This window comes from Geosmithia morbida (assembly GCF_012550715.1).
Source record: "Geosmithia morbida isolate 1262 chromosome Unknown scaffold_12, whole genome shotgun sequence".
Classification (NCBI taxonomy): Eukaryota; Fungi; Ascomycota; class Sordariomycetes; order Hypocreales; family Bionectriaceae; genus Geosmithia; species Geosmithia morbida.
Window position 1 is genome coordinate 846783 of NW_023336199.1, and position 16320 is coordinate 863102.

Here is a 16320-nt window from a genome sequence, read left to right on the forward strand (position 1 = left end):
CCCCCCCCCCTCTCGCGTAAAACTTTTGCATCGTTGTCAGTGACTCTCGTATGTGTGATACGTCCAAGGTTGTTCAGAAGGAACAAGGGTGAAGAAGAAGAAGAAGAGAAAAAAGTGTAGGAAAATGATTAGAGGGTCCATCTCAGCGCTGGGAAAGCAGAGGATCCGTCTCCCCGCCGTCTTGCCGCTCCTGGGGATCCCATTCTGGCCACCATGGCTGCCACCTTCTATCTCGCAAATGTCTTCGCACGCGCGCGGTAGCCAGGACTGTCAGGCCGATGAGCGCCACGACGACGAGGGTAGCGGCGACGGCGACGAGGACGGAGATGGTGTTGACGCTCGAGACGTTGCATCCCAGCGGCTGTGTGCGCAGCTCCCACTGCTCCGTCGATGCCGGGCATATGCCCTTCTGGTAGGCCGGCGCGAGAAACGGGACTAGATGCGAGTTGGGGACGCATGACCAGGTCTTCGGGGTGTTTTTATTTTTATTTCATTAATTTATTGATTTTTTTTTGACCTCATGAGCAAAGAGTGGCATTGATTGCGTCGTTCTGCTCTGCCGGGGACGAGGTGGAAACTCACGTATGGACACCAGCTACACTTGGAGATTTCGAGGCAGCTGTCGCACGATGCATGGCCCCAACATCGCAGGAGCTCATCTCGCTCGTGGTCGGCAAGGGTGAAATTACCGCTGAATGCTGCGTCGGGATCCATCGATATCTGAAGGGAAGAAGAATCCTATAACCTGCAATCTCTTGTCTGACGGCCGGTGCCGGTGCCGGTGCCGGTGCTGGTGCTGGTGCTTTCGTCGGTTGGATGACCGTCAAGAGCCATGACGAGGCAGAGGGCGTCTCCCCGCTTCCGGAACGTGTATCAGCGTGACAGGCACGTGCAGCCGTGCTACATCCATGCTGTGCGGCACAGCCACGATGACTTGACTGACTCACTCTACCGTGAACTCGCATTCGGCGTAGACGCCTCGGATTCTTCCACTCTTCTCATCATAGGCAATGATGAGAAGAGTTGCGTGGACAGATATAAAGACGAGGCCCATGGCGACTGTCGACCTCCATGCTTACTATCGGTACGTCAAGGGGCACAGAGTCAAGGATAGGAGGAAGACGTCTACTACAACAAGAGCGACGAGAACAAGAACAGGAAGAACAGCATCGACATCGATTTTTTTTTTAAAAATTTTTATTTTCTTTAAAAAAAGGAAATTTTTATGGAAGATGGCAAGGGAGAAGCGGATAGATACAACAACGATGCCGACCACGGCTGCCTGGAACGACTGATCAACACCATTGCAGACGTTGATGGTAATTCCACCGCACCGACAGCGACGTGCAACAAGCATATAGGACATCTCTTCATACGCGTACACATGGGGACTTTTTTTTCTTAAAAAAAAAGAAGAAGAAAAGGGAAGACCGAGGGGAAATGGTCCAGAAGAGTGAAGGAGGATCAGAACTAAACCCCCCCCCCCCTCCCGCCTACCATACTGCAGAGCTCGTCGAAGATGACTAGATGACTTGGAGCTCAGAGACGAGAGAAGGCCCCGGCCACCTCTCCTCCCGTCCAGCTTGGCGGGAAAAGCTTGTGGGCGACGTCGCTAATGCGTGCTCTCTGACCGGGGAAGGCTGGGTGTCTTGCCATCGTCGTACACCTTGTTGTCCGCGGCGTCTGTGTAGACTTTGTTGACGGTGGAACCGAAGTCGACGGCGGTGAAGTCGATCTGGGTGGCCTCGACGTTGTTGACGTTGCGGCCGTCACAGCCGACGACGGCTGGAGCGGGAGCGGGAGCAGCCTTGCCCTGACCCCGGGAATCGTGAGTGGGGGCGGCCACGGCACAGCCGGCCATGAGGATGAGGAGGGCGTTGACGATGTTGAGACGCATCTCGAAATTCGAAAAAAAAAAAAGAGACAAAAAGGTGTCGAGAGTTGGGACTATGATGTATATATATATATATATACAGAGTTGCTGAATGTACCGTGTATCAAAAGGAGGATGGATGGAAAGAAACGAGCGTACAGAGTGGGAGATGGCGCAGAGGCAGCAAAGGAATGGAACACGCGGGCCTTTTTATGAGAAGAGAACGAGAGAGGAGGGAGATTTCGGGAAGAAGGGAGATGGGATGTCTGGAAAGGAGGAGGGCGAACTCCTACTCTCATCATACGCTCGAGAAGAGAGCTCTCGAGATGCGAGGGATGAACCGAGGACGTTACGTTGCGCTCCATCCCTTCTCAATGACAGGTCGGTTGTCCGTGACAAGACATTCCTGTCTTTCAGATGCAGGGATTCAGAGTCGTCGTGTCTGTATGGTTGGGGGCATGATCTATGCAAGGGAAAGGGCTCTTATAAGTGGGATGGTTTTCAGCTCGGCAGATTGGGACCAATGATGTGGGAGGGGTTAAGGGAAAAAAAGAAAGGAGAGGATTCAGAATAATGGAGGGCCTGGAACGATGGAGAGGGAGAGAAGGAGAGAGGGAGAGAGGGAGAGAGAGAAGTTGATCTTGTCAATGTCGGTGGGTTGGTGATGTGAATAGAAGAGAGGTGTACGGAGTAGTATTCATCTCGCATGTGTAATGATATATGCAAGATATCACTACAAGGGCTGATATCATAAAACAATCGGCAGCCTGTACTATGCAATCATACATACCATGTATTGATAGAAGGTGACCGGGGGGATCGATAGGGAGAATAGGGAGAGGAGCGTATCAGAGAAGGAAGGGATCGTGGCATATTTTGGCGGAGGCGATGGGGTAGCAGTAATTGGTCAATGAATTGGTCGATTAATTGGTCAATTAACTGGTCAATCGATAATGGGAAGAGGGTCCTGCAAGAGATGGAGGGAACTGATGAGTATCATTACTCACCGCTTGCTTGCTTGCTGGCAGCAGCAGGTCTATATCTTCTTTCCCTTTTCTTTTCTTGTCCTCTTCCTTTTATCTGTCTTCTCCCTCTTCTTCTTCCTTTTATTTGTCTTTCCCCCATCTTCTTCCCCCCCCCCCCCCCCCCCCCCCCCCCCCCCCCCCCCTCTCCCTTGGCATCAGAATTCACGATGATGCTGTGACTGCAGAATTACAGAGGTAGATAGATTCGACAATTGACTCATCACAATCGGTATTGTATCTCATACTACTTACTAGGAGTCTCGATGCTTGTCAGGAGAAATCTGCACTTCATCTTCATCGACGTATAGTACTCACGTCCAACACGTATCTGACGCGATGCAGGGGGTATTCCCGTCTATTCACGGCATTCATCCGATGAGCCAGTTCATCTGCTCGAGACTCGAATCGATCGATGCACGACGTGCTACCTCGTGCAGGCAATTCCGCAAATCTCTTCATCCCCCAGAGTTTGACTATCATCGATCGTAGAAAACATGTCCAATGCTCGCAAGTGCGGGTGCGTATGCCACAGGAGAGAGGAGCCTCTTTGAATGGGGCGTGCTGGTACGTAACGATGAGCTGCGGATATCGATAGGAAGAGGACGATGAGCGGTCCACCCTCTCGGTCGGTGCGCTGACCGGTAAGCCTCCGGGCCGAGGGAGCACAGGCCGTGATGGGGTTGTCGAGACGTATGGACATGCATGGCTTGCTAGAGGGACATCCCCCAGCGCCCACGACCGGAGAACAAAAGCCGCCTAGACCCCACGGTAGCAAATGACGATGACCGCGTCCCCGACCTGAACTGGTTTGGTGTCGGGTGGGTGGGCTGCGACTATGACTACGTCTTCCTATCGACTCTGACTCTCACGGCTGTAGTGGTGCTCCGATATCGACGTCAGGGTTGAAGTGTGTGCGTGTGTGTGTGTGTGCGTGAGAGAGAGAGAGAGAGTTTTGATAAAAACTTGTCAGGAAAGAGTATGGATATACATCATTTGCATAACAAGAGAGTAGAAGCTTGATCACCGACCTATCTGTATGTATAGAAATCTGTTAAGAAAAAAAAAAAAACAAGGGAAAAAAAAAAGGGCCAAGAATATTGAAAATGATGAAGAAACGATTGTTGAAAATCATCCTTATCGGACCATCAAAATTGTGCTTATCGCAGACGAGTCACTGGCTCGTTCCTTCTCTTCCCCCGACCCCGGAACCTACCTGCCAAGTGCTTTTTGCCTTGTACATGCATCTAGTGACTTTTTTTTTTTCTTCTTTTTTTTCCCTCTCTCTCTCTCTCTCTCTCCCGCGCCAGTCACAGATTCCTCCCCACCCTCTCCCTCCCTCTCCCTCCCTCCCTCCCTCTCCCCCTCTCCCTCTCTCCCCGCCCCTCCCACACAGAAACGAGTCACCGACTCCCTCGACTCGGGTCAGACATCTACGCCATACAGACTTCTGACATACGGGTCAATTGGGATACGCAGACACCGTCAAGGTTGTTCCCGTGACCTCGATTGACTTGCCTCCTCACGATGCTCTCATCAGCCTCGGCCTCGCTTGCTGGACGAGCTCCGGCTCTGCTCCGATGCGGTCGCCGTGTCCCCAGCTCCCTCTCCGTCCGCTCCTTCTCTCGCGTCGCCTCGGCTAGGCCTCCTTCCCACATCCTCTCCTCGTCCGTCAGCGGCCCCTGCAAGCGCCTAGGCACGATCTCCATCGTCCGACCCTACAGCTCCTCCACCTCCCAGTCCGCCCCGAACCCCCAGGCCTACCTCGACAGCGGTGTCATCAAGCCCCAGCAGAACGTCGACGTCAAGAAGGTCCTCGTCATCGGTAGCGGAGGTCTGGCCATTGGCCAGGCTGGAGAGTTTGACTACTCTGGTGAGTTGCGATCCGCATCCGTCCATCCCATCTCTCTCTCTCTCTCTCTCCCCCTCTCCCCCCCCCCTCTCTCTGCTCGGCCGGCAAGATCGATCCATCTCACATGTCTCTTCTGACGATCCACCCTCCCGCCCCCCATCGTAGGCTCCCAAGCTCTCAAGGCCCTCAAGGAGGCCGGCGTCGCCTCGGTCCTCATCAACCCCAACATCGCCACCATCCAGACCAACCACTCTCTCGCCGACGAGGTCTATTACCTCCCCGTCACCTCCGAGTACGTCACCTACGTCATCGAGAAGGAGAGGCCCGATGGCATCTTCCTGTCCTTTGGCGGCCAGACCGCCCTGAACCTGGGTGTCCAGATGCAGCGCCAGGGCCTCTTCGACAAGTACGGCGTCAAGGTCCTGGGTACCAGCGTCAAGACCCTCGAGACCTCCGAGGACCGCGACCTGTTCGCCCGCGCCCTCGACGAGATCGACATACCCATCGCCAAGTCCATCGCCGTCAGCACCGTCGACGAGGCCCTCGAGGCCGCCGAGAAGGTCGGGTACCCCATCATCGTCCGCGCCGCCTACGCCCTCGGCGGCCTCGGTTCGGGCTTCGCCAACAATGAGGAGGAGCTCCGCAACATGTCGGCCCGCTCCCTCACCCTGTCGCCGCAGATCCTCGTCGAGAAGTCGCTCAAGGGCTGGAAGGAGCTCGAGTACGAGGTGGTCCGCGACGCCAACAACAACTGCATCACCGTCTGCAACATGGAGAACTTCGACCCGCTCGGCATCCACACCGGTGACTCCATCGTCGTGGCCCCCAGCCAGACCCTGAGCGACGAGGAGTACCACATGCTCCGGTCGGCCGCCATCAAGATCGTCCGCCACCTCGGCGTCGTCGGCGAGTGCAACGTGCAGTACGCCCTGCAGCCCGACGGCCTCGACTACCGCGTCATCGAGGTCAACGCCCGTCTCTCCCGCTCGTCGGCCCTGGCCTCCAAGGCCACCGGCTATCCCCTCGCCTACACCGCCGCCAAGATCGGTCTGGGCCACACCCTTCCCGAGCTCCCCAACGCCGTCACCAAGACGACGACGGCCAACTTTGAGCCGTCGCTCGACTACATCGTCACCAAGATGCCCCGCTGGGACCTGTCCAAGTTCCAGCACGTCAAGCGCGACATCGGCAGCGCCATGAAGTCGGTCGGCGAGGTCATGGCCATCGGCCGTACCTTTGAGGAGTCCTTCCAGAAGGCCATCCGCCAGGTCGACCCGGGCTTCCTCGGCTTCCAGGGCGACAGGTTCGACGACCTCGACTACGAGCTCCAGAACCCCTCGGACCGCCGCTGGCTCGCCGTCGGCCAGGCCATGCTCCACGAGAACTACTCGGTCGACCGCGTCCACGACCTGACCAAGATTGACAAGTGGTTCCTCTACAAGCTCCAGAACCTCGTCGACATGAACCGCGAGCTCGAGGCCGCCGGCTCCCTCGACGCCCTCAAGAAGGAACAGCTCCTCCAGGCCAAGAAGATGGGCTTCTCCGACAAGCAGATCGGTCTGCTCGTCGGCAGCACCGAGGATGACGTCCGCGCCCTCCGCCTGTCCCACAACATCCGCCCCTGGGTCAAGAAGATCGACACCCTCGCCGCCGAGTTCCCCGCCAACACAAACTACCTCTACACCACCTACAACGGCTCCTCGCACGACGTCGACTTCGAGGACAAGGGTACCCTCATCCTCGGCAGCGGTGTCTACCGTATCGGTAGCTCCGTCGAGTTTGACTGGTGCGCCGTCAGCGCCACCCAGGCTCTCCGCGACATGGGCGAGAAGACCGTCATGATCAACGTGGGTTCTCCCCTCCCCTTCCTTCCTCCTCCTCCTCCTCCTCCTTCTTCTTCATCTTCCCCCCTTTTCCTCCGCTTCCAAAAAACAAGGAGAAGAAGGAAAGAACTTTTCTTCCAAAAAAATTGGAAATTTCATTTTTTTTCAAAAAAAAAACCCCCTCTCCCCTATGGAAGGACATTTCCTCCGACTGACACGCACCCCTTGATAGTACAACCCCGAGACCTTCTCCACCGACTTCGACTGCGCCGAGAGGCTGTACTTTGAGGAGCTCAGCTACGAGCGCGTCATGGACATCTACGAGCTCGAGAGTGCCAAGGGTGTCGTCGTCTCCGTCGGCGGCCAGCTTCCCCAGAACATGGCCCTGAAACTGCAGGAGTCTGGCGGTGCCAACGTCCTCGGAACCGACCCCAGGGACATCGACAAGGCCGAGGACCGTCAGAAGTTCTCCGAGATCCTGGACAGCATCGGCATCGACCAGCCCGCATGGAAGGAGCTGACGTCTGTTGAGGAGGCCGAGAACTTCGCCAACGAGGTCGGATACCCCGTCCTCGTCCGCCCCAGCTACGTCCTGTCCGGCGCCGCCATGACGGTGATCCGCAGCCGCGAGGACCTCAAGGTCAAGCTGGAGGCGGCCAGCAACGTCTCGCCCGACCACCCCGTCGTCATCAGCAAGTTCATCGAGGGCGCGCAGGAGATTGACGTCGACGCCGTCGCGTCGAAGGGCGAGCTGGTGATCCACGCCGTCAGCGAGCACGTCGAGCAGGCCGGCGTGCACTCGGGCGACGCCACGCTCGTGCTGCCGCCCGCCAACCTGGACAAGGACGTCATGCAGCGCGTCAAGGAGATCGCCGAGAAGGTGGCCAAGGCGTGGAACATCACGGGCCCCTTCAACATGCAGATCATCAAGGCCGACTCGGCTGAGGGCGTCCAGCTGAAGGTGATCGAGTGCAACCTGCGGGCGTCCCGCTCGTTCCCCTTCGTGAGCAAGGTGCTCGGCCAGAACTTCATCGACGTGGCCACCAAGGCCCTCGTCGGCAACAACGTCCCGGCCCCCACGGACCTGATGGCCATCGAGCGCGACTACGTGGCCACCAAGGTGCCCCAGTTCTCGTGGACCCGTCTGGCCGGAGCCGACCCGTTCCTGGGCGTGGAGATGTCGTCGACGGGCGAGATCGCCTGCTTCGGAAAGGACCTCACCGAGGCCTACTGGGCCTCCCTGCAGTCGACCATGAACTTCCGCATGCCCGAGCCGGGGGAGGGCCTCCTCTTCGGCGGCAACGTCACCAAGCCCTGGCTCACAAAGGTGGCCGACTACCTCGCCCCGCTCGGCTACAAGTTCTACGCCGCCGACGAGGAGGTCAAGAACTTCCTCGAGTCGTCGTGCGCCGACCGCTCCGTCACCGTAGACGTCATCGAGTTCCCCAAGGAGGACAAGCGTGCCCTCCGCGAGGTCTTTGAGAAGTACGACATCCGCGGCGTCTTCAACCTCGCTCAGGAGAGGGCCGCCACCACCCTCGACGTAGACTACGTCATGCGTCGCAACGCCGTAGACTTTGGTGTACCTCTGTTTATGGAGCCCAATGTATGTTTCAGAGAGAACCATCCCTTCCTCCTTCCTCCTGCCCTACCCCCCTCTACTACGTCCAACGCGATTCTTCTTATCATGATGATTATTATACTAATATTCTCTTACCCCTAGACCGCCATCCTCTTTGCTCAGTGCATGAGCGAGAAGCTCCCCCGGCCTCAAGGTATCCCTTCTGAAGTCCGTACCTGGGCTGACTTTATCGGAGGAAAACCTCTGTAAAAAAAAATCATTTAAAAAAAGATTTTCCAAGAGAGAGGAAAACAACATTAGCGGCAGTAACGAGAGAGAGAGAGAGAAAGCAGGAGGAGCCAAATGAAATATATATATATATACATGTATATGTATAAAGAAAACGAAAGGAGAAGAAGAAAGAAGAAAGAAGAGAGCGCATGTGTGTGGTTGGAATAAGCAAAGAAAAAAAAGAAGAGGACGAGATGGAATGGCGTTTCTATATTCATGGTTTAGTCGTTTTATGTATTTATTATCTATTAAACTGGGGGGGGGGCGGTTTACAACAACAACAAAAAAAAGAAAAGAAAAAGTCTCATGCGTTGATGAATCTCTTTGTCTTGTTCATTAAATCTCTCAACTTGGATACGGGAAGAAAAAAATGACGACGAGCGCGCCTTGCTGAACATCTTTACTCTACATGCTTATGCCACTTTGCTTCCCGAGACCCCCCTACCCCTTTTTTTCCATGGTTTTTTTTCCCTTCTCTTTTCCTCTTCTCACACTCTGTACGTATCGTGTATCATGCATGCGTACGTTGCTATCCCGGCGTCTTCTTCTCATCATGGTCCCGACTCTTGTCCTTGTCCCGACCCTTGTCCTTGTCCGCTGGCCGGCTTGACCGGTCATCACCACCGAGTGTACGACGCTCATTCAGCCTGAAGGCAGCAAATCTCTTAGCAAGTGGCTCACCCGAGTCCCGTGAGACGGGGAGGTTTCGGGAGTTGGAGTTGGAATTGGTGGGAGAGGAAGCAGCAGCGCGAGCATCTTGTTGGTCACGCTCCCGCCGACGCTTGGGGATTCGCTCACCAGTCGTTTCAAGAATGGCCAGCAGGTTCTGCCAGCCCTCGGTGGATCGGAGTTGGAGCGACCCGGCCAGGTCGTGCTGGCTTGCGACGCGGCAGAGGAGGGATGCCTCGTCCTGGGTAGGCGGGGGAAGAGGAGGATTTGTTAGTCCTCTTTCTTGTCCTGCAAGACCGGGAGGAGGAGTGTCTGCGATGGGACGGGTACCTACCTTGGACAGGATGCCCATCTGGAGGATAGCGCAGAGGAGATGAAAGTTGGACGTTTCCCGGGCGTCCTGCGACGTCGCGGCGCCGGAGAGAGCCTTGGCGATGGCTCTGGGTTCCTGGCTCTCGCCGATCTGCTCGCGGTTCTCGATGGGGAAGCCTGTCTGGGTGAACATGGGTTTCGGCTGCGCCGGGAACCCGTGGGTTAGTGTGACGAAGAGGTACTCCACGGGGAAGGCCGGCTTGGCGTTCTCCTGGACGTTGGCCCCGTACTCGTTGACCTTGCGGTAGAAGACCTCGGGGATGTATCGGGTGCGGCTGGCGGAACCGTCGTCCTCCTCCTCGTCGCGCACGAGCATGGCGTTGGGGTCGGCCGACGGCTCGACGATGTCGGCGCGCACCATCTCGACGGCGTCGTTGGACACCTGGTACGACGAGACGGCAATCTGGCTCTCCTCGTCGCCTGAGATGACGCAGGTGACGAAGCTGGATCCAAACCTGGCCGACTCGCTCCACTTGCACGCCTTGGGGTGCTGCGCCTGCAGCCTCGCCGAGAAGCAGATCTCTAGCGAAGAAAGGAAGTATGAGTCGGCATGGCGTTTGCAGAGCACGGATCCGTCTCCGCGACCGGAATCTATCAGGTCAGTCCAGACGACGCCCACCGGCTCGAGACCGCAGAGCTTGGCGACGTTGTCAACGTCGGTCTGGTTCTCCCAGGCGTTCTGCGTTATCCCGTCTAGTTCGTCGACCTGCGGAGGCTCGTAGATGGCTTCGACAACTGCCTTGATGCCCAGAGGCACCTCGGGGTACTCTGTGTAGAAGCCGTAGAGGTAGCCGAGACGCTGGGCGCCCGTCTTGCGCCACGCGTCGAGGAAATTGTCGATGATGGCAGGTGATGAGAACTCGACGTGGTCTACCATGCGGAAGGGCTGGGGGTTCAGGGTGATGGCGCTCGGCTGGCACGTGGTGCAGATACCCTCTGGCCACTGCGGGTGGCCGGTTGGGCAGTCGCGTCGGACGCGGTAGAAAGGCTCGGCCAGAGGCGGGATGTAGGAGGCGCCCAGCTCGGGCTTGTTCGTCTTGGCGTTGACCTTGCGTAGGTGAGAGTGGAAGGAGGTGTACTTGATCTTCTTCTCTTCGAGGTAGGTCGGATCGAACGGGTCGAGAGGCTGGCAGTAGTCGCACATGCCCTTGGGGCCGTGACGGCACATCCTGCCCTGTCCGCGCGGGATCTTGCCATCCTGGCGATCTAGGCGGTCGTCGAGGGCCGACTGGCGGACGACCTCCCAGGGACGCGTGATGCGCTCGCTCTTGGGCTCGACGGGGGCGTCTTCGGTGGGCAGGACGGGCTTCCCGCTCAGACGGGCTGTCGTCGTGACTGGGGCGCCGTCTGCTGATCCGGCATCCGAGCTGGCATGCTGATAGTCGACAAAGACGAGGTCACCGTGCCTTGGAGGGGTAGACTAGTCAGCTTGCGGAGGAGGGAGAGCGGATAGGGTGCGAAGAGGAGAGCGTACTTGAGGCCGACGGAGCCGATCTTGAACTGTGCCACCTCCCTGATGGGCTTCGCCGTCTCCTTGTTAGGCGAGTTCGCGACGGTTACCGACTGGGGGTTTACGGTGGGGGGTAGCTGTGGCAGTAGCTACGGCAGAGAGCTCCGGTCAGACAAAGCGGTGGTCAGGCATGGGGTTCAGAAGGAGCTCACATCTTTTACCAACTGGCCAAATGTGGTTGTGGGCTCGACGGTTATTCGGAAGGTGCCGTCGGGGCCACGGCAGCGCAGCAACATGGTGGCGGTAGTTTGCTGGCCGTCCGTACGTATCTGTCGTTGAGAGCTCGAAGCTGCCGAGAGGGTAAAGGTGGTAGATTTGATGGGGGAGGGGGGGGGGGGTATGGATTAAGAGAGTAAATCCGGTCCTGGTTGTCGTGGGTGCTAATGTAGCGTATCTCGGTCCCAAGACGGATAGATGGTGGGAGGGACGCCAGGGCTGTATGCTGGTGGTTGAAGTGGACGATGATGCTTGTGTGCCTTGGAAGCTTTCTGTTGATCGTGGGGTTGCTCTCGCTAGTCACGTCAGCCAGCGTCATCGGTGGTGGCCTTGGAGCACACTGCATGAACCACGGCGCCACAGGATCTCGTCGCCACGACGCCACACGCCGACTCCACAGTGCCACATGTAAATGGCAGCTCCTGATGTCACCGGCGATGCCGAAGAAGTATTGTACAGGCGTCAACAAGACACACGCCCGTTAATACATCCCGCCATCCAAATCATTCAAGTCGTACTACTACAAGGTGGCAGTATAAATGATCAATGCTAGCTCCACTCTTGCGGAATTGAACCGACTAGTGCAAGCAAACCAGCGTGTTCCATAGCCTATCCTGTACTACGCACCGGGGGTATCGGATCAGCATTAGTCCGTGCCACGGTCTCACATCCCTACCACGAGTATCATTAGCGGCGTGCCCTCCCCAGAAAACGACAGGCGGCCCTTGGAGCCACGCTGTCGCATACTGGAGCATTATTACTTCGTGGGGAGGGAAGAGAGGCCACGCTTCCTTCCTTTCCATCTTGACCATCCGACATCTTGGCCTCGACCACGTTTCCCTACACTCCCTCTGGTCGAGCTCCCTTCAACCCGATATTTCTACCTGGAAGATTTGTCCTTGTTTTTCCTTCTTCTTTCTGTTCTTGCTCTTCTTTCACATACGACATCTCCCGACGGTGCGTCTCGTGCGACGTCATGACCATGGGAATCCCCGATATTGACTGGAAGGGCCTGGGCCTTCCGTTCGCCTACGTTCTTGTTCTGGGCGGCGCCCTCATGGTTTTTTCCACCATCTACCGCAAGCGCAGAGCAGGTAAAGTCGGATGAGAAACCCCCTCCCCTCTTGCGGTCTCTCTCTATCTGGTATTGGGTAGCTATGATCGGGAACTGAAACTGACATTTGGGGGAACTCGTCTCCAGCGCAACTCGCCAACCTCGAGCCCTGGTTCGGCCCTCATCTCCAGCGCAACATCTACCTCACCCTCCTGCACATGAATCCCGAGGACGCCAGCCCGGAAGGGTCCGAGAAGTCACCCAAGATTCCCGACAGCATCCTGCGAGCCGCCCTCCTCCGCCGCGCCATCGAAGACCTCCGTAGGCTGGTGCAGCTCCGGTCTGCCAAGCAGGCCTGCAGCGGACTCCTACAGAAGGGCAGCGTGGGTGATGACCTGTGGCAGAGGTTTCAGCGTGCTGAGAAGGAGATGGAGGAGGAGCTCCGTGATGTCGTGGCCGAGGTAGGTCTCTTCTGTCCCTCCCTTTCTCTGTGATGGACGGGATTCCTGCATCGCCTCGTATATATATATGTATACATGTATATACATGCAGAAGACGTGGTACGCACGCGAGACTGACATTGTTCTTCCTAGGCCAATGCCCTGGCCCCTAACTGGGGACAGACCATCTTCCAGTCGGCGAACGAGATGCTCCTCAACAGCAAGGTGCGCGAACACGTGGCCGATGTGCAGGGTCAGGTGGCGGCGGAGAAGCAGTGGTGGGAGAAGCGTCGTGCGCAGATCAAGTCGGAGCTCTTCAAGGAGCTCGACGAGGAGAAGCAGACGACGACGAGACCGGGTAATGTCAGCGAGGACGAGGCTGTGCTGGTGGATACGCCAGCTGGCGGCAAGAAATAGAGAGGGGGGAGAGACATACGACACGTGCAAGACATGCCTTTCTCTGCACAACCTCGAGCGAGAACGCACACAACACGCACACACACGCACACACACACACGCACACGCACACGCACACGCACACAGACAGACACAGACACACACAGACACACACAGGCATTTTTCTATACACCACACCGCACGCGCGTACGCAGAGTACTATAACAGATATCACAGGGTAATGTGCGTGTGGGCAAGGATGGTCATTTGCAAAACGGATACATGGTACGGGGCAGAGGCGTTGAAATAAAAGGGCTTGTCTTTTTTTCTGTATCTCTTCTTCTAAAGGATAGTGGTTCTGGGCCGTTGGTATAGTGAGGAGAAGAAAGATTCCAGGGAGGAAAAAAAACAGGATTAAAAAGATAATATGAAAATTTCCAAAAGAAAAAAAAACATTTTGTGAAAGACGCCCACCAGTATGCATATGAATGTGTCTAAGTTAGTCCCCTCGACCGGCGTCTGAATGCATCCTCCCGACACCAAATGCACCACCCCTTTGCGCGCGTCCCTCCCTCCCGAACCGTTGTGACCTTGCGCCTGAGAGTCTGAGGGCTGAGCCCAGAAAAAAAAAAGAGAGAAGTACGGATATTTACTTGTGATGAAGACCGATGACTCCGGGAATGACGTGTCGAAACCAAAACCAAAACCAAAAAAAACCCCTAAAAAAAACAATGACGATGACGGAATGAAGTAATGACGGTAACAGAATGAAAAGTGATGACGATAACAGCAAGTAACACACGATGACCGCAGTAACAGGCGGGAAAGGGGGGGAAGAAGAAGAGCGAGACAGGGGAGGAGAAGGACGGGTCTGGTAGAGGAGGCACGAGGAGCGTCTCCGATGCAGAGAATCCGAGCATCAGAAGTCGGAGCGAGGGCGCCAGCAGGCCAACTTTGGCCTCGCGAGATCCTGGTCGTGAGCGGCTCTTGCGGCGAAGCGAGCCTCGTCGGCAATGTCGCGTTCCGACTTGAGATGGATGGGCTTCTCCTTGGAAGGGAGGGTGATGGTAGGGGTAGCAGCAGCGGTGGTGGTGGTGGTAGGAGTAGTAGTAACAGGAGCAGTAGCAGTAATAGCGGCAGTAGCAGCAGCAGCAGCAGTAGCGGCGGCGGCGGCGGCGGCGGCGGTTGTGTTGATGGTGCGATGGTTGCGATGATGGGTGGAAGAAGGAGGAGGAGGAGGAGGAGGAGAAGAAGAAGGAGGAGAAGGATGAGGAGGAGAAGAATGAGGAGGAGGAGGAGGAGGAGGAGGAGAGGTGAGAGGATGGCAGCATCCCCTCAGACCGATGAAGCTGCCGATCCTGCGCCTCTTGGCCTCGAGAGGCAGGTTGGAGTCCCAGGCGACGGGGCAAGGGTACAGGTAGGTGAGGTCGGAGGGCCGGCGCTGGTGGTAGAAGTCGGCGATGGACTCGAGCTGGTGGTCGGTCAGGAGCCAGAACTGCAGGACGGTGCGGGGGAAGTCGGGATGGACCTGTCCGGTGGTGATCTGGACGAGGGGCGAGAGGTTGAGCCTCATCTGGTTGAGCTTGTGACGGAGCGCAGGGTTGCGGGCGATGCGGCGCTGCATGTTGGCGGCGGCGTGAGCCTGAGTAGGCATGATCTGACGATGCAGCATTTTTTCTTTCTTTCCCTTTTTCTTCTTCTTTTTCTTCTCCTTTTTCTTTTCTTTTTCCCCCCTCTTCTTTTTAACCCTTGATCATGTATGTTGCGCTGTTGTTGTTGTTGTTGTTGTTGATGTTGTTGTTATTATGTGAGGTTATTGTTCCTGTTGATGTGGTGTGGTTGACGATGATGATCAGGGGTATGAGTGTATATATATATATATATATATATATATATAATATGATATATATATAATATGATATATATATAATACAAGTAATGATGTATATAATTGTATAAGCTGCTGCTTTCTCTCTCCCGGTAGGCTTGGTTTCTCTTCTTTCTTCTTCTTGACGTCGTATGAGGATACCCTTCCCAAGGGGAATATGGTGATGAGTTGAATAGATAGGAGAGAGATAGGGAGAGAGAGAGAGAGAGAGAGGAGAAGACGAGATGAAGAAAGAAAAAGAGAGAGAGAGAAGAAGTAGAAAAGGTGGTCAGCAGGTTTCTCTCCCGTTTTTCATCAGACCCCAGCAAACCAGGTGAATCAAATCCGAGCAAGTGGCCGCATACGGAAGGGAAGGACGGGTTGCAGCTCTTGCAAGTCCTCTCTTTTTCTTTCCAGGTAATATTACTCGGAAAGATGGGAGAGAGAGAGAGAGAGAGAGAGAGATTTAAAAAATTAAAGGAAAAAAAAAAGAAGAAAAAAAGGAAAAAAAAAAAAAAGAGTCGAGAGCTAGTAATACCAACTTTCTACGAGTAATAATAGCGTGCAGTCTAACTCTTGTCAATATCTTCTCCACGGACCATACATGATACATGTAGTAATATAGACCTGTTTCTTATTCTTGTCATGGGGTGTGCATGCTTGTTTGCTGGTGTATGTAGGTGTGTATGTGTGTGTGTGAGAGAGAGAGAGAGAGAGAAGAGAGAGGGTGTGAGGGTGTGGGGGTGTGTGTGTGTGGGGGGGGCGTGCATATAATATTGTGCACAGGTAATCTGTACAGATTACGTGTATGAGATCCACTTTTTTCCTTTTTCATCATCAGAGGGAGGGAGAGAGAGAGAGAGAGAGAGAGAGAAAGCAGACATCAGATGGGTTGGACTGTCTGACTGTCTGACTGTTTAGTAGTAGCATGTATGTACACGTACAGATTACCCATGTCGTATATATCCCCCCCCTCATCAGTTACTCCATGACTATCCGAGGGATTCGAGAATGCATCCGAGACTAGACCATCTATAATCAAGAGTCTGGCAGAGGAAACTGAACCACCACCACCACCACCACCACCACCCCTTTCGGAGCACGTTTTTTTTTTTTTGGTATGCGTGTGCGTGCGCGTGCGTACATGTGTGATGACCCTTTCTGAATCATTCTATTTGACCGCCTCGTCGTCTTTTGTCTCTACCCCGTGTCTTCAAGACATTACAGAGAGAGAGAGAGAGAGGAGAGAGAGAGAGAGAGGAGAGAGAGAGAGAGAGAGAAGATTGGAATGCTGCCCTTCAACTGAGACAAATGGATGAGGGTCCTCTTGGATGTACCGGATCAGTCCAAGTGCACAGAGTAGTAGGCCATAGT

General features: G+C 55.4%; 6 protein-coding genes across 6 annotated transcripts; 2 read left to right on the plus strand and 4 right to left on the minus strand.

Moving 5' to 3' along the window:
* Window positions 1-142: 142 nt before the first annotated feature.
* On the minus strand, window positions 143-1054 carry GMORB2_2327 (Plexin repeat; the record flags this gene model as incomplete). Its single annotated transcript, XM_035464307.1, has 4 exons — window positions 143-466; window positions 583-698; window positions 765-858; window positions 953-1054. The coding sequence occupies 4 exons, from the start codon at window positions 1052-1054 to the stop codon at window positions 143-145; spliced, it is 636 nt and encodes a 211-aa protein (XP_035320017.1).
* A 558-nt stretch (window positions 1055-1612) lies between these two features.
* Window positions 1613-1897, minus strand: GMORB2_2328 (uncharacterized protein; the record flags this gene model as incomplete). Its single annotated transcript, XM_035464308.1, has 1 exon — window positions 1613-1897. One exon carries the CDS (start codon window positions 1895-1897, stop codon window positions 1613-1615), a length of 285 nt encoding a protein of 94 aa, XP_035320018.1.
* Window positions 1898-4422: 2525 nt separating this feature from the next.
* GMORB2_2329 (carbamoyl-phosphate synthase large subunit) lies at window positions 4423-8401 on the plus strand (the record flags this gene model as incomplete). The annotated part of the gene is made up of 4 exons (XM_035464309.1): window positions 4423-4768; window positions 4913-6594; window positions 6803-8176; window positions 8294-8401. The coding sequence occupies 4 exons, from the start codon at window positions 4423-4425 to the stop codon at window positions 8399-8401; spliced, it is 3510 nt and encodes a 1169-aa protein (XP_035320019.1).
* A 550-nt stretch (window positions 8402-8951) lies between these two features.
* Window positions 8952-11209, minus strand: GMORB2_2330 (uncharacterized protein; the record flags this gene model as incomplete). The annotated part of the gene is made up of 3 exons (XM_035464310.1): window positions 8952-10869; window positions 10938-11062; window positions 11126-11209. 3 exons carry the CDS (start codon window positions 11207-11209, stop codon window positions 8952-8954), a joined length of 2127 nt encoding a protein of 708 aa, XP_035320020.1.
* Window positions 11210-12171: 962 nt separating this feature from the next.
* On the plus strand, window positions 12172-13100 carry GMORB2_2331 (translocation protein SEC66; the record flags this gene model as incomplete). Its single annotated transcript, XM_035464311.1, has 3 exons — window positions 12172-12283; window positions 12391-12704; window positions 12837-13100. The coding sequence occupies 3 exons, from the start codon at window positions 12172-12174 to the stop codon at window positions 13098-13100; spliced, it is 690 nt and encodes a 229-aa protein (XP_035320021.1).
* An 898-nt stretch (window positions 13101-13998) lies between these two features.
* On the minus strand, window positions 13999-14703 carry GMORB2_2332 (uncharacterized protein; the record flags this gene model as incomplete). Its single annotated transcript, XM_035464312.1, has 1 exon — window positions 13999-14703. The coding sequence occupies one exon, from the start codon at window positions 14701-14703 to the stop codon at window positions 13999-14001; it is 705 nt and encodes a 234-aa protein (XP_035320022.1).
* Window positions 14704-16320: the final 1617 nt, after the last annotated feature.